The sequence below is a fragment of the Sorex araneus genome, chromosome X, assembly GCF_027595985.1.
Source record: "Sorex araneus isolate mSorAra2 chromosome X, mSorAra2.pri, whole genome shotgun sequence".
In the NCBI taxonomy this organism is placed as follows: Eukaryota; Metazoa; Chordata; class Mammalia; order Eulipotyphla; family Soricidae; genus Sorex; species Sorex araneus.
The window spans coordinates 140,978,380-140,995,684 of record NC_073313.1 but is presented as its reverse complement, the minus strand read 5'-3'; the positions used below and the strand labels follow the sequence as shown (position 1 = coordinate 140,995,684).

At 44.2% G+C, this 17,305-nt stretch overlaps 1 protein-coding gene across 4 annotated transcripts; it reads left to right on the top strand.

Moving 5' to 3' along the window:
* The first annotated feature begins 327 nt into the window (after positions 1-327).
* NONO (non-POU domain containing octamer binding) lies at positions 328-17,305 on the top strand. 4 transcript variants are annotated; one of them, XM_055120647.1, is made up of 12 exons: positions 328-444; positions 7,074-7,227; positions 7,682-7,875; positions 9,444-9,745; positions 10,466-10,561; positions 10,979-11,175; positions 12,217-12,301; positions 12,645-12,747; positions 13,259-13,298; positions 14,585-14,694; positions 15,452-15,547; positions 16,309-17,305. In XM_055120647.1, the coding sequence occupies exons 1-12, from the start codon at positions 331-333 to the stop codon at positions 16,441-16,443; spliced, it is 1,626 nt and encodes a 541-aa protein (XP_054976622.1). In that variant the 5' UTR covers positions 328-330; the 3' UTR covers positions 16,444-17,305. The 4 variants fall into 4 exon arrangements, with proteins under 4 accessions (XP_054976622.1, XP_054976620.1, XP_054976624.1 ...); XM_055120645.1 differs by having other exon boundaries at positions 12,645-12,771; XM_055120649.1 differs by lacking the exon at positions 15,452-15,547.

The window sequence follows — 17,305 nt, the reverse complement described above, 5'->3', positions numbered from 1 at the left end:
TTTTCCCCCCCTCTCCATTCCCCCCTCCCTCACTGGGTCTTTTAGTCTTTCTGTCAGGCGGTTAAATCTCTCCTTCCGACCCACCATATCTCCCACCCCTTTCGTCCCCCTCCCCCCTTCCTTTTCCGTTTCAAGCGGAAGGTGGTTTGCGCACGCGCCCTAAGTACAAAGCCTCCCTCTTTGTCCCCCATCTGTCGTTCACACGAACTCGAATCGTTCGCAGGCGGTAGCCAATCCGATCGCAGACATGGCGGCGAAATGAAGCCGTCTCAAAAGGTAAATCTTGATTGGCATATCAGCAGGCCAATCAAGATCGCCACTGGGTACTCCATGGGAGGCACCGAACTCCGTCGTCTCGTTTCCGGCGGTCGCGCGCTCTTTTCTCGGGGCGGTAGAGGCCGGGTAGCGTCGCCGTTACTCCGAGGAGAGACCAGTCGGTGGAGGGTGAGTCTGGGGAGGACCTGGGACTCGCTGGCGGTGGGAGTAGGCTTTCTGGCGGCGCTTGGTGGCGGGCAGGGGCCTGGGCGAGGCCGGGGTGGGGAGGGAGTTGGCCGTTGGTCCCGAGGCCCCTCGAGGCCTTGGCCCCGCCGCCGCACCGTCGCCGCTGCCCACCCGCGGCTGCACATCGCGCCCCTGGCGTCTCGCCTCGGGCGCTCACTGCGTGCGATTTCCCTTTCGCTCCCCATTTTTCGGCGCCGCCTTGGGCCCTTCTCCCCGGGTGTCATTAAATTCCCGGGCCGGGCGGGCCGCCCTAGGCCGGAGGGTGTGGGGTCCATTATCTGGCGAGCCCTCGAGTGGAGGCTGGAGGAGGAGGAGCCGCCGCGGCCGCTTTGTCGGGCGCTCCTCCTCGAGGCCTCGCCAGGCCATTAATTCCTAAAGAGGGGGAGGCCCTCGGGCAGGCTCTTCCCTTTGTCAAAACTCTTCGCGGCCAAGTTCCTGGGGCCGGGACCCCGCTGATGCCCGACGCCCGTTCCTGGCCGCGGCTCCCCACCCCCACCCCCCCCGCCCCACCCCCACCCCCCCGGCCCGCTGGCCTCGCTTTGCGCCTTGTGCAATTGAACCTTCATTTGGGGGACGACCGAGGGATGTTTTTTCCACTTGCAGGGACTACCGTAAGCCGACACCTTTTGTGTGCTGAGCCCCGAAGTTGCGGTTGGCGAGGCCTTCGAGGCTTTTCGCTCTTTTCGCTCGGGCGTTGCGGGCCGGCGCAGGGTCGCCCGATCAAAGACGACTGGCCCGATATTTTGGAATTTCATCTAAACCTCGAGTTGGCATGTTTTCCCCTAGCGTGTTGTTGTAGGTGGCATCTGCTGGAATTATTTTTGTAAAAAAAAAAAAATCAACTTTATACTTTGTAGTGAACTTTTTATTTCGCGGATCTGGCAGTTCCGCGTAGCTGGGGCAACGGATTCGATTTATATGCCCTATGTACAAATTCTTTGTTAGATCAAAGAGCCTTAAAAACGCTTAAGGAAAACACCTTCCCACGTTCATACCTTCTGCGGCGCTCACACGTCTCAGTTGGGTCAATTTTTGCTAGATTTCTCCCTCAGTTTCCACTAATGAGCGTGTTCTTGTGAAATTTAAGCAGACGTTTATATCGGTTTCTGCTCACTGTCATCCAATGTTTGTTCCTATACCCCCCAAAAACGTCCTATTATGCCATGCCCCATAGTCCCAAGTCTTTGAGAAGCAGTGTTTTCTTTCAAGAAAGTTCATTGGTGTTAGGACAGAGAAGTAGACAGAAATCTTTGCTACTAATCTTTGTGCTTTGTTCTCTTAGAGGACAGTGGATTTAGATATCAATATGTATTTCTGCAGGATTTTCAAATTATATTAATGGTCATAGAAGTAGATGAGAACAGCGCTTTTGGGTGTATGCGGCTTTAGGGGCACTGTTGATGTGTATTGCACAATTACTGCTCAGTGCCTCCTGGATGAAAGAGGAAACTTAAAAGACTGGAAACATTACCTTAAAACACAGCAGTGTGGTTATAAGGAATTACTTTTGCTAAGCTGCAGGAGAGCAGGAGTGCACTTGATTTTAACCAGCACTGTGAAATTGATAGAGCTACATTATCTTACATGTGAGAAAACTGAGGTTCAGAAGTTAGGTAAATGGCTAGGTGTGCTAAGTTTGTCTCAGTTTGACTCAAATAAAATCAAGGTGAGTTGGGTTACAGTGTTTGAAGTGCAGTGATGATTCTGACCTTTAGAGTTCAGCAAAGTTCTAACTTCATGTTCTGCCATAACTTCTGTAAATGTAGCTAGTGGATTCTCTAGGCATCAATATTTTTTTAATCCTGGAAAGTAATAGTTGTGAGCACAGGCTAATAGAGACTTGGCACAGTGCCTGATGTAAAATGGTGGGAAAATACCTGGTACCATGGTCCTTTTACATACAAGGCTACACTTTAAATACCAGAAGTAACCCCTTGAAGTTACCTGGATGGTTTAAAACAGTCTAATGTTTTATTCTCAAGGAGTTGGGTTGCTTTTTCACAACATGTAAAATAGACCCATTGGAAATGGAGTGGGGGGTGTTGCTAAGATAATTTAGCTGGTCCTAGAGATGGCTCAGTGGGGTTGAGTGCATATATTGTGTGCAGGATACCTGGTTCAGTCCCTGACATTTGAGCACAATCAAGAGTAGCCTCAAGTACCAATGGTCTAACCCCACTCCCTGTAAAAAATTAACCAAAAATCATGAGTAAAGAAAAAAGAGAAAAGAAAAAAAGAAAGAAAAAGAAAGGAAAAAAAATAAAAAAATCATGAGTAAGGTATAACTAGGTTGTAGGTATTTTCATTTTGACTGAATCTTCATAAGGATTTCTGGCATCATGTAAATGCATTTCTGAATGGGATGCACAGTATTGAAGCTGAGACCAGACCCTATATTAGAGAAAAAGGGTTTTAACCAGAAGACCTAGTGGGGTAAAATGCCCTTGAAGATAATTCAGGTTTCTGCTATAGGCCAATTTAGGGGAATTGAAAGGGGGGTGGTATGTGTGTGTATGTGTGTTTATACCAGGGACCACAGGGGGACAGATCTGAATCTGATGCTTGTCCTACCCATTCCTAACTGTTATTAGAATATACTTTAAATTTTGTGTCTTAATTTTTAAAACATGTTTCTCTTTTTTCTTTTTAGGTATCATTTACTGTGAAACATCTATTATGTCATTTGAAATTGTTACACATTTTTGAAAAAAGTGATGCCACACTAAGTGTCAGGAGTCATAAAATTGATCAGCTATTATGTTCAGAATTTATCCTCGTGAAATAAAAAGCTATAAGTAAAATATTTACTGCACCATTATAATAGGAGAAAGGTGGAAGCAATTTAAATTTCTCATAGTCGTGAATAGTTTAGTAAATAAGTGTACATCCAGATGGCCATAATTAAAAATGAGGGATAATGTTGACTGTAGATACGAAGGAAAGCCAGTGGCATATCATAGTAATTTCCGAATTGATAATATAAGTTTTAGGAGTTTAATTAGCAAATGAGGAAATTGTTGGAGGTCTATTGATCCATACTTGACCCCATTGATGAAGAATTAGAAGCAGTCCAAGTGTCCAACATTAGAGGTTTGGTCGACTTCTGTGACCATTAATTAATGCAACATAAAAGATTTACTTATATGACTGCTGCTCATCCTGTGTCATATCCTATATCATAAAGTAGAAGAGGAGGGCCACAAAGCAATTTTTGTAATTTGTCATTCGGAGCAATTGTGATTTATATAAATATTACTAAAGGGCATTCCAAAATGTGATAACAGTACTGGATCTTTGATTTTTTTTCTCTCCACATTTTCTGTAGTATGTGTTTTGTAATAGATAGCTTTGTTTATAAAGATTGAGATTACATATCTGGGTAAATTCAGATTTTTGTTTAAATGTCAATTTTTCTGCTGGGGTTTACCTCCGAGCTCTATTTAGAATTTCACTCTTACCTCTGCCATTCCCTATCAATTTTAGGCCCATCCCAGTTTATTTTCCCTGTAGCAGTTACCATTTAAATCTTTAGTACTATATAATGTAGTATGTATATTGTTTTTTCTCACCAGGAGGCAAGCATAGAGGTAGTGATCTTTGTTTATTGATAAATCATAAACAATAGTGCCTATCAAAAGTAAACTTTAAATGAAAAGGAATTTAATGTAGGAGTTTAACGTGCATGGGGTAATAAAAAATTATAACCTAATAGATGTGGGTTATAATTTTTGCCTGCTTCCTGTTACTTTTCTGTACTCATATTTTAAAAGTCCTCTTAGGGAATCTCGCATTTTTCATTGTTCATATAGTCATAAATTTTTAGGCTTGTAGCATTCCATCTATAGGTAAACCATAATTAAGAAATGCCTCTAAGGGGCTGGAGAGATAGCACAGCGGGTAGGGCGTTTGCCTTGCACGCGGCCGACCCGGGTTCAAATCCCAGCATCCCATATGGTCCCCTGAGCACGGCCAGGGGTAATTCCTGAGTGCAGAGCCAGGAGTAACCCCTGTGCATCGCCAGGTGTGACCCAAAAAGCAAAAAAAAAAAAAAAAAGAAAAAAGAAATGCCTCTAAGACTGGAGAGATTGGTCAAAGGCCTGGGTTGCATGCTTTGTGTGTGGGTCTCACAGGTTTCCTCATTAGATGGGGTGCCCGCCACCCTTAAAGAAACAGGACTCTTAATTTGTGCCAATTACATAATTTTCTTACAACATATAAAAGCTCATATTTAATTGGGCTTGGCTTTATATTTGGGGGACACACCCTGCCCTGCTTAAGACTTCTGATTTTCTGCTCAGGATTACTCTGGTAGTGCTTGAGAGACACTATGCTGCGGATATGAACTGGGGCTGGCAGAATACAAGGCTCTCTGGCCCCAATTTTTTTTAGTTTTTAATTAAATGTTTATTTTTTTCTTTTTCGGGTCACAGGGTGTGCATTGCCTGGCTTTGCACTCAGGAATTAGTCCTAGTGGTGCTCAGGGGACCATATGGGATGCCAGGAATCGAACCCGGGTTGGCCGCATGCAAGGCAAAGGCCCTACCTGCTGTGCTATTGCCCTAGCCCCGGGCCCCAATTTTTAAATACATAAAACAAGGTTTGATTTTAATATATAAAACAAAGCTGTACAATATTCGGTGCTGACAGTAGGTGGATGTGTACAGGAGATCATAGGCCACTATAGAGCAATGCCTTCCTCATGTGGGAAAGTGCTGGAATGGAACTGGATCTCCCTTCACGCAGGTGCTCTGACCACTGAACAATGTCTGCAGGGTCAGAGTAGCAGGTAAGGGGCTTGCAGTGCACATGGCCAACCACAGGCCAGTGGAGCCACAGGGTCCCCCAGCAGAACCAGTGGTTCTGAGCACTGATGGGTGTGGCCCCCCAAAGTGTATGCACGTACCTACCCAGAGTCAGGGTTTTTTGTTTGTTTTTGTTTTGCTTTTTGGGTCATACCTGGCAGTGCTCAGGGGACCATACAGGATGCCAGGAATTGAGCCCAAGTCTACTGCATGCAAGGCAAACTCACTACCCACTGTACTATCGCTCGAGCCCCAGAGTCAATTTTTTTAAAATTGTTTTGTGCTCCAGCCCTCAAAGTCTGCTGTTTACCTAGATTTTCACAGTTGCTTTGAGGAGTCCAGTGTTCTCTGTTTAGGGCCATGCTTCCGATACAGGGACTGCTCCCTGCTCTTGAGGACCATGGCGTGCTGATGATGCTCAGCCCATTGAGCTTTCTTGCCAAATGTTTTAAAAGAATCAACACATTGATACAATGTTTTTCAAAAGGCCTTTGCATATTGCCTTGATCTAAATTCTGATTTTAGGATAAGAGAATTCAGGATTCATTTTTGTCCTTTGATTTACTGGAGAGCTGTTATTGAATGAGGAAAGTGATTTATAAGATTGTTAGCAGGATTAGGAAATTTGCAACTTAAAATTAAACTTTTGGGGCTGGAGCAATAACACAGCGGGTAGAGAGTTTGCCTTGCATGCGGCTGACCCAGGTTTGATTCCCAGCATTCCATATGGTCCCCTGTGCATCGCCGGGTGTGACCCAAAAAGCAAAAACGTAAACAATTTTAAAAATTAAATTAAACTTTCAATTTTCTCTCTTCCTTTATGACTTTTGGGCCACACCTGGTAGTGCTCAGGGCTTACTCCGGTCTCTGCTCTCGGTCACTCTTGGCAGACTTGGGATTATATGGGGTGCTGGCTAAACTCGGGTTGGCCGAGCAGGCAAGTGCCCTGCTCATTGTACTGTTGCTCCAGCCCCAGGCTTGATTTTCCTGAATATACATTTTGTTTTCTTTAAGGCTAATTCTTGTCAGTTTATTTTAGGGGAGGGATGCATACACAGTGATGCTCAGGGGTTACTCCTAGCTATGCACTCAGGAATTACTGGTGCCCAGGGGACTATGGAATGCCAGGGATAAAATGTACTTAGGCCACGTGCAAGCAAAGTGCCCCTATGATGTATTCATTCCCATAGGCTGATTTATAAGTGGCAGAATTTAACACTCTATGCCTGTCAAGCTCATTGTATTTACTACTCTGGTAATCATTTATCTTTTCATTGTGATTAATAACTATTGAGTGCTTAGTATGCCAGTACTGATCATTTTATGTATTAATCATAGCCACCCCCAAAATAGATATTTTAATTCTCTATAGTATTAAAAAACAATGTGGAAGTAATGTTTTGATTTCTTTTTTGGTGGGAAGGATCAAGCCTAGGCAGGTGCTTTTCATCTGAGCTGCATATCTTGACTCAGTACTTGTTTATTTTTCCCCTTTGGAGTGCTGGGGATCAAACCCAAGGCCTCATACATTGTAAGGCATGTGCTCCATTGCTGAGCCGCATTCCTGTTTAGATTTTATAAACATCTGCTAATGTCTAGTTGCTTTTACATTCTTAGATTTTTTTCCAGTTTTTGGGCCCCATACACAGCAGTGTTCAGGGGTGACTCCTGGCTCTGCACATAGGAATTGGACCTGGGTCAGCTGTATATGAATCAAGCAACCACCCTACCGGCTGTACTATCTCCAGCCCCACTTGTATTTTCTTTCAGGGTGCAAGAATGCAGAGCAATAAAACCTTCAACTTGGAGAAGCAAAACCATGCTCCAAGGAAGCATCATCAGCACCATCACCAACAGCACCACCAGCAGCAGCAGCAACAGCCGCCGCCAATACCTGCAAATGGGCAACAAGCCAGCAGCCAAAGTGAGTTCCTGTTCAGTGATGGGGCATAAATAAAGATTCTCTTTGGGGAGTGTGGTTTCTTGGGTTTTAGATTAGCCTCCCGGGACTAGAAAGGAATGGACCTTTATGTGACACCTTTATTCTTTTCCCTATTTACATCTTAATACTCCATGGGAGGGCTCTCCAAGAAGGATGGAGGAATCAACCCAGATTGGCTGCATGCAAGGCAAACACCCTACCCGCTGTGCTAGTGGACTGGAGCGATGGCACAGTGGGTAGAGCATTTGCCTTGCACACGGCCGACCTAGGTTTGATTCTCAGCATCCCGTATGGTCCCCTGAGCACTGCCAGGGATAATTCCTGAGTGCAGAGCCAGGAGTGACCCAAAAGGCAAAAAAGTACATAAATTTAGTTGCAATTAAAGTGTAATTGTAATGTTCTTTCTCTCATGTTTAGAGTATGTTTCTTTTTTCAGATGAAGGCTTGACTATTGACCTTAAGAATTTTAGAAAACCAGGAGAGAAGACCTTTACCCAGCGGAGCCGGCTCTTTGTGGGCAATCTTCCTCCTGATATCACCGAGGAGGAAATGAGGAAACTGTTTGAGAAATATGGGAAAGCTGGTGAAGTCTTCATTCATAAGGATAAGGGCTTTGGCTTTATTCGCTTGGTAAGCAGTGGGGAAAAAAGATGGGAGAATCTAGGCGTGATAGAAAATGCCAGATTAAGCAGTAGACAGTCTCACATGGTCTGTTTATTGAAATCTAATGGTTGTAGTTGACAAAACAGGATGAAAATACAGGTTTTGTTTTTAGGTTCTCTTAAGAGCAATGGGTTATTTGCCACTTGGGAAATTTCAAAGGTGCAGAAATATAATTCACCATACTTACTGCCCAGCTTTAGTAATTGTCAGCTGATGGGTATCTTTTATATAGTCTTCCCATTTGCCACAAAGCCCCTAGCCCTCATATTTTCATCTGCTTAGTAATTTTTTCTGGAAAAAGAGCTAAGAGCTATTTTCAAAAGCCCTTACACATGTGCTGTCTCACTTTAAGACTTCAAACTCTTGGGGCCAGAGCGATAGTACAATGGATAAGGTATTTGCCTTATACGCCGCTGACCCACATTCAATCCCCGGCATCCTATATGATCCCCTGAGCACCACCAGGAGTTATTCCTGAATGCAGCAGCCAGAAATAATCCCTGACATTGTCAAGTGTGGCCCCCACAAAAGAAGGACTTAAAATTTTGAAGGAATTTTTTTATTAGTGTCTTAAATTTTAATTATACTAAAATATACAAAATATTGTTTTGATTTGGAGGGATTGTGGCAACACCCAGCAATGCTCAAGGGTTACTTCTGGCTCTGCACTTAGAAATTACTTCTGATGGTACTTGGGGGACCATATGGGATGCCAGGGATCAAACCCAGGTCAGCCATGTGCAAGGCAAGCTCCCTACTCGCTGTATTATCCCTCCAGCTCCCATTTTTGTTAATAGAGTTTTTTTGAGAATGGTTTGGTTCAGGGAATGTGTTTAAGTATATGAAGAGCGTGTCTAGGAGTTAGCTGTGTAGGAGGGTGGGCATAATATCCTAACGAGGTAATTGGAGGTAGTGGTTCCAGCTAGTTTCCACTCCATATCTGGCACAAAATTGAGGATATATAGGGTAGTTATTTTCTCTGGCGAGGTTCTTTAATAATTTGAAGGGAATTTCATCAAGTTCTGAGGTTGTATAGAGGCCTCTTGGAGAGCATATGTAGTTTTGCTTAAGCTTGTAAGTAGCGAGCTGGAATTAGATACTCTGGCTGCTGTATTGTAAGGATAGATTTAGGCTGGTGGTTGTCCAGATGATGTTACCACTTGAGAACAACCTACGAATATCCTAGGGAGATTAACCTATGACCATGTGAATGGTATTAGCTTCTAGATTTCCTATTAAATTACTACAGGGCCATCAGAGCAGTTAGGCTAACCAAATAGTTACATGAAAGTTTTCCTGCTTTAGTTTGTTCTGGAATCACACACATTGGTGCTAGGGAGCCATACAGTGCTGGTTGTGGTCGTAGGCTCCCACATGCCAGATACGGGCTCCAGAACTTTGAATCATTTCCCCAGTCTCGACAAGATTTGGGTGGTGGGCAATATTTGCTGCTGAGCTATATGCTACTTAAGGCTGTGGTTGCTACATCGTGGTCTTTGTTGAATTGTGTTCTTCTAACTTCCTCTACTTTCTAGGAAACACGAACTCTAGCCGAGATTGCCAAAGTGGAGCTGGACAACATGCCACTCCGTGGCAAGCAGCTTCGTGTGCGCTTTGCTTGTCATAGTGCATCTCTCACAGTTCGAAACCTTCCTCAATATGTGTCCAATGAACTGCTGGAGGAGGCCTTTTCTGTGTTTGGCCAGGTAGAGAGGGCTGTGGTCATTGTGGATGATCGAGGAAGGCCCTCTGGAAAAGGCATTGTTGAATTCTCAGGGAAACCAGCTGCTCGGAAAGCTCTGGACAGATGTAGTGAAGGCTCTTTCCTGCTAACCACGTAAGTCAGAGGTGGCTTTCAAATATACTTCAGTTTGTTACTCTTTTCTGTCACCTAGGAAGTTGACAACTAGGATCTAGGTTCCTATCTGTAATCATTAAGATTTTTTCATTGTTTAATAGAAGTTTAGCATTCTGGTACAGTTTTCAGTGAAATCTTGATTAAGCGGACTAGAGATACATTTTTGTGTTTCATAGGTTGTCATTTCATCATAAATATTACTTTGACCCTTTGATGTTTCTGCACTCTGAAAAGTTCAGTGTGTGTACTGTCTGTCTTATACCCCAAGTCATTTTTTAAAAATTCTGTAGATACTGGATGTTTAGGCTGCAATTTATGTAGCATTTGTGGCTTTTGTTTGTTTGACCACACCTGACTGCTCTGGCCGCTCTTGGTCTTCAGTGCTTGGGATTTGCTCCCAATGGTGCTGTGAGGACCATGTGCTAGGGATTGGCCTGGGCCTCCTTCATGCTCAGCCTGTTGTGCCCCCTCTCCTGCCCCCTTGAAATCTTGTTAAAAGTGTATTGAGAAATCTAAAGCTTGACTTCATCCTACCAACACTAGATTCTATGTGATGCCATTAAAAGGAGTTAACTTACCGTGGGCCGACTATAAAATTAAGGCCTGACCTGTAGCTAGTTCATAATGTCAGTAATATCGGTGGAGAGTCCTCGTAAAGGTATGATTTGATTAATACTGAAACTTCATCCTTTCATATAGATTTCCGAGGCCTGTGACTGTGGAGCCCATGGACCAGTTAGATGATGAAGAGGGGTTACCAGAAAAACTGGTTATTAAGAACCAGCAATTTCACAAGTAAGTGGTCCCTGATAGTTCCTTATTGTCTCTTTTTGTTTTTATTTGGGGGTCCACACCTGTGGTACTAAGGGGTTGCTCCTGGCTCTGCACTCAGGGATCACTCCTGGCAAGGATCAGGGTCCATATGGGTGCTGGGGATTGAACCTGGGTCAGCCAAGTACAAGGGCAAGTGCTCTACCTACTGTTCTGTCTCTCTTGACGTACTTTTCTTTTGTATGATGCTGGGGATCAAACACATGGCTTCATAGTCAAGGCTGAGATACATGTGCGGTCCTTCCCATCTATTTTTAAGGAAGCCTATAATGGGATGTGTAAGAGGTTACTCTTTGCTGTATACTTTTTTCCTGGTAGCGAGTGCATTGTATAGTTGGGGTATTGGACAAAGGTTTTGTAACCTAGGAACTTGGTTTACAGGGAAAGAGAACAACCACCCAGATTTGCCCAGCCTGGCTCATTTGAGTATGAGTATGCCATGCGCTGGAAGGCACTCATTGAGATGGAGAAACAGCAGCAAGACCAAGTGGACCGTAATATCAAGGAGGCTCGTGAGAAGCTGGAAATGGAGATGGAGGCTGCTCGTCATGAGCACCAGGTCATGCTCATGAGGCAGGGTGAGTAATGGACTTGGTCTTAAAGCTAGGTCAAAATAGCTTTCTAAAGGATGTTCCAGCCAGGGAAATAGTATAAATAGGTGCTTGCCTTACACGCAGCCGACCTAGGTTCAATCCCCGGCACTCCATAAGGTGCTCTTAGCGGAAATCCAGGAGTAAGCCATGAGCACAGTAGAGTGTGTCCCAAAAAGAACTTCGTTATATCAGTAGAGAATGTTCTAAATCTGTTCGCATTCTCTGAAATACTTTGTTGATCTTGGTAGGCAGATGGATCTTAAAATAAGGCAGAGAAGAGAGGATTTTGTGGAAAAGGAAGTAATAGGTTTGCCTTCCATTTTGAAATCTGAATCTTAGGTGGCCACTTGGAGTCCCTTTGCTTGCTTGCTTTCCTCCCTCTCTTCCTCCCTCCTTTTCCTTCCTCCCTCCCTCCCTTCCTCCCTCCCTTCCTTCCTTCCTTCCTTCCTTCCTTCCTTCCTTCCTTCCTTCCTTCCTTCCTTCCTTCCTTCCTTCCTTCCTTCCTTCCTTCCTTCCTCTCTCTCTCTCTCTCTCTCCCCCTCCTCCTCCCCCCTCCTCCTTCCCCTTCCCCTTCCCCGGCTGTGTGTTCAGGGTTTACTCCTGGCTCTGTAGGATTGTTTCTGGTGGTGCAGGAGACCATATATGGTGCTGGGAATTGTGTTGGCCATGTGTGCTCTATCTGCTGTACTCACTGCTCCTGCCCACTTTGCTTCCTGGGTCCTTTGGTTTGGTTTGGGGGTCTCACCTGACTGCTCAGGGGTTACTCCTGGCTGTACACTCAGGGATCACTCCTAGTGTGCTCGGAAACCATATGGGATACCAGGGATTGAACCTGAATTGACTGCATGGAAGTGTGCTCAGAGACCATATGGGATCCCAGGGATTAACCGGGATTGACTGCGTGCAAGGCAGACTCCCTACCCACTGTACTATCACTCCGGCCCCTGCTGTTTGAATCTTTAAAGAAGATAATTAGGGGCCTGTCAGTGGAGAATGAAGAATATTCTTAGACTGTTGCTTTTCTAGATTTGATGAGGCGCCAAGAAGAACTTCGAAGAATGGAAGAGCTCCATAATCAAGAAGTGCAAAAACGAAAGCAACTGGAGCTCAGGTAACTTTCTCAACTCTTATTCTCTGCCTGCTCTTAAACAGTGATGTCTGTCTTTAGCACCTTGCAGGTTCGTACATAAGTAAATTTGTTGGCAAATGTTTCTTGACTACACTAAAGAGAAATAAGTTGATTACTGGTCTTGTTAGGCTTCTTTGGAAAAGGTGTTTTTTCTTTGTTTTCTTGAAAAGCATGGGTTGCTTTAGAGCAGGGCACATTTAACAGTGAGTTTCCTGGACAGCAGTGATAGCTTTGCAGTAGGCTCTTCATCTCCTAAGCTGGGTCTCATTAAGATAATCTTAAATTCTGGAATGGCTCTGCTTTAATACATTGGTGATTTCCTTAGGCAGGAGGAGGAGCGTAGGCGCCGCGAGGAAGAGATGCGGAGACAACAGGAAGAAATGATGCGGCGACAGCAGGAAGGATTCAAGGGAACCTTCCCTGATGCGGTATATCTCCCATGTGCCCATAATGTATGAGACCAATCGTGACATGACACATTGTGAATTGTCCTCTGCTATGTAATGTACAAGGTTATTGCCAGTTACTCCATTCCACAAAACTTGTAAACAGAATTCATAGGACGGAAAGTTTAAAGGAAAATGCTTCTTGTCTGAAAGGAAATGGAAGATAAAAAGTTAGGACCTTTGTGTGATGTTTAGACTTCAGCAACTACAAGATGAGAGATAATTGGTTATGTAGCAGCTTTGAGTATTTTTGTGCTGTCCTCCCAGTTACTGTACAGGTTGGAGGAAGCAAAGACTTAACATTCATTTTATGTCTCTTGTTGCTAAATAGGAATGTGTTTCATGAGCAAGGACCTGTTGGTGGTGGTGCAGCTTGGTTAATACTCTTGGGATGTGTTATCATTTAATGTATTGTCTTAGAATGTGCTCCTAAATGAATGATGGTAAAATGCAGTGCTTCCTTGGACCGTTCTGGGTGTTTTCTGTTTTTCAGAGAGAACAGGAGCTGCGGATGGGTCAGATGGCTATGGGAGGTAAGTGTGTGTGTGTATGTGTATGTATGTGTGAAGTTAATAGTCATGGGTTTTCTCTGTGTTTGGGCCACACCTGGTGGTGCTCAGGGGTTACTCAGTATGCACTCAGGAACTACTCATGGTGGTACTTGGGGAACCCTATGGGATGCTGGGGATCAAACCGGGTTGGTGGCATGCAAGGCAAACACCATACTCACTGTCCTATCTCTCTGGCCCCTGCTTATGATTTTATTTTCTTTCCTTTTTTGAGTTTCACTTGTGGTGGACTATAGAACTTACTGTTTTACTAGGCTGCTTTTTTTTTCTTTTGGGGTGGGGGGAAGTGGGCCATACCAAGCTATGCTTATACTCCTGGTGGACTCAGAATATCATATGTGGTGTTGGAGATCAAATATGGGTCAATTGCATGCAAAGCAAGTGTCCTACCCACTATACTGTCTCTCCGGTTCCTCTAATAGATTTTGTCCTAATTGTTCTGAATTTTGAATTTTTCGTTGTTATTGGGGACAGGGACATGTGAAGCAGATCCTGGTCTCTTCTAGCTCAATGCTTAGGAGTGCTCAGAGAACCATGTGATTATGGGGACTGAACTGAGGGCTCCTGCATGTAAATATGTGCTTATACTCTAACCTCAGCCCTTGGCTTATTTACATGTTTATTTGCAAAGCTTGGGCCCTACCACTGTTCCTAGGGGCTGCAGTCTGTGCTCAGGGGACCATGCAGAGCAGTGCTGGGAATCTAACCTAGGCCTCTGGCCCACAAAACATGCACCTCTCTGGGACATATCTCCAGGCATTGTATTAACTTTTTAATTCAGTGTTTTGGGATCCCATTCAGAAGTGCTTGGGGTGTTCCTCAACTTGATACTGGGGATAGGACGTCGTGGTGAAGCTCCTGTATTAAAGCATGCATTCCAGCCCTCTCGGCTACCTCCCAGCTCTCCTAGTTTATTTTTGTGCCATGGATTGAACTCAGGGCTTCGCATGCAGTGTATACTCTACCATTAAACCATACCCCACACCCTTCATGTACTAGTAGATTGACACGTTGATGCCAGCTCATACTTCTGGTGGCTCACACTTAGATATAGCTTAATTAATGTAAGTTGTGCCGACATGTTAAGGGACTGAAATCTTAGGAGCAGTGTTTTTGAATGGTTGGTGGGGGGAAGGTTGTGAGGATGGTGTGATCATCTCAGCCCAAAGAATTGTTTCCTCTTAGCACAGAGAGAGGCAACTCTTTCTGTCTCGTATAATAATGTGCTGACTACATTATTCTGTTTGAAGGTGCTATGGGCATAAACAACAGAGGTGCCATGCCTCCTGCTCCTGTACCGGCTGGTACCCCAGCTCCTCCAGGGCCTGCCACTATGATGCCAGATGGAACCTTGGGATTGGTAATAAATTGCAGGGCCTTCCTAGTAATTGTAAATTAGTGCTTTACAGATTTATTTGGCCTTTTCAGAAAAAAATAACAAAACAACAAAAGACAAAAGTCTCCCCCTAGGTAACTGCCTACTTTATGCAAACAAAATGCCTCCAATTGCACTAGAAGCTATTACTGCCTCCCTGGATTGCACCAGCACCTTCCCAGAGGGGCAGTATTGCCTCCTTTGGGAAAGACTTTTCTAAATGAAGAATGGAGAAAGGTCTTTACCTTTACAGTCCCTGGAACTGCTAGGATATCCCTAATTATCAATCTTGAAGTCTAATGCTATCCACTAAATGTAACCTCAGGGTCTTTGAATCTTAGGCAAACTGGGTCTAAAATTACTCCTTTTTGTGGGTTTGGGCTGGTCCATACCTGGCAGTGCTCAGGGACTGCTCCTAGAGATCCTCAGGGACCAGGCAGTGCTAGAGATTTAACTTAGTCCTCCCAGATGCATTCATCCCTTTAAGCTCTCTCTAGCCCTCAAATTACACTTTAGGAGGTAAACAAATGCCTCTGACTACTATTAATATTTAGTTGCTAGTTAACCTGAGTTGAACAGATTCTTGGAGGGAAAGCAATAAGGTTAGGCATTATCATGTAATTTGGATATGCATCTAAAAGGCTTTTTTTGTTGTTGTTGTTTGTTTTTTTGTTTTTGTTTTATTTTTTGTTTTTGTTTTTGTTTTTTTTTTGGTTTTTGGGCCACACCCGACTGTGCTCAGGGCTTACTCCTGGCTCTGCGTTCAGGGATCATTCCTGGCGGGCTCGGTGGACCGTATGTGGTGCCGGGGGTCGAACCCAGGTCGGCCGTGTGCAAGGCAAGCCCCCTACCCGCTTTACTATCGCTCCAGCCCCTCTGAACGGTTTTATGGTTCATACCATCCTGAGGCGGTTTTAGTTTTAGTGTAGAAATGTTTAAACCAGTTAGTCTTTTTTTTTCAGCAAGTGAGGCAATGACTCCCAAGGAATGCTCATGAGACCTGGGGCCACTGCAGGTGATATTCAGCCAACCAGGCCAGATGATTAACACTCAGTGTTATGGGGCGGGCAGTGGGGGCGGTGCTACATGGGCCACACTTGAAGGAGTCTGGGACAGGGGTTACATACTGGGCCATACCCAGAGGTTCTTGGGAGACTGCAGTATTGGGGATTGAACTCTGTTTGCGCCTCAGCCCTTACTTCTATCTCCCTGGCTTTAAGCCGGATAGTTGAATAAGGCAAAGACCTTATTGCTGTACTATCTCTGGCTCCAAATTGAATAATAGTCTTAGGGGTTACCAAGTGAGGTCTGCCCTTGTCTATTCGTGTACTCCAGTTCTAAGAAAGGGAACTAAAAAAACTTGACAGGCATTTATACACCTAGGGGGTTAATAATATGTAATAATGCTTAACAAATAGGATTAAGGATAGAACATTATGGGTTGGAGGGGTTTGTAATTTGGCAGTTTTTCAGACATAGATACTTACTAGATTTCTAAAGTCATTAGTTACCCCTGTTACAGTCAGCAGGGTCCTAGAGATTGGTGGGAAGCTTAAGACATAAATTTTATTCTAATATTGTTTCCTTTTTCTCTCTTAGACCCCACCAACGACTGAGCGCTTTGGCCAGGCTGCTACAATGGAAGGAATTGGGGCAATTGGTGGAACCCCTTCTGCTTTCAACCGTGCAGCTCCTGGAGCTGAATTTGCTCCAAACAAACGTCGCCGATACTAATAAAATTGCATTGTCTAGTTTCCTAAAACCCTTAAAGAAAAGGACCCTTTTTGGACTAGCCAGAATTCTACCCTGGAAAAGTGTTAGGGATTCCTCCCAATAGTTAGGTCTTCCCTGCCTGTAGTACTCTATCTAGGGAGTATGCTGGAGGCAGAGGGCAAGGGAGGGGAGATCATTTCAAATCAATGCTGTGTGGTATATTGTTTCTGTGTGGTGCATTCCTGAAGTCTCATGTGATTGTTGAGCCTAAGGGAACCATGACAAAATGGATCCAGTTAGAGCCCCATTACTCATGATCATTCCATTTGTCCATCTTGTTCTATTTGCTTATTCATAACCGCAACCCCAAAGACACTGCCACGTATACCACTAAAACCAAACATCCCCCATGACCTTAGCCCCATTGCTCCATTCACTCCCAGGTGGGAATTCCAGCAAATGTCCATAGAGGTCACAGACAACATATGTACTGGTTCTGTTATATCCCATATATTACCCTTTCATGTCTTAAGGAAGACATTTTCTCTTAGAGATTTTCATTTTAGTATATCTTTAAAAAATCTTGTGTTAACTTGCCTTCATTATTTTCTTGGGTAAGGAAAAGCCCATGGATCACCAATTTTGTCTATGATGTTGCTCGTCACAGCTTTTCTTGATAGGCCCAGTACAATCTCGGAAATAGGGTTGCTGTAGGCTAAAGGTCAGACAGTAGCTCTTCAGCTTGCCTGTCTTAGGTAGTTATGCTGTTCATTTTTTATTAGTGTGCCATGTTTGATTTGTCCCTGATAATCTTTGGAGTTTTTCTGAGATATGGAGCAGTAAAGCAGCATCACCTTATTAAAATACATTTTAAGCCTTTTAA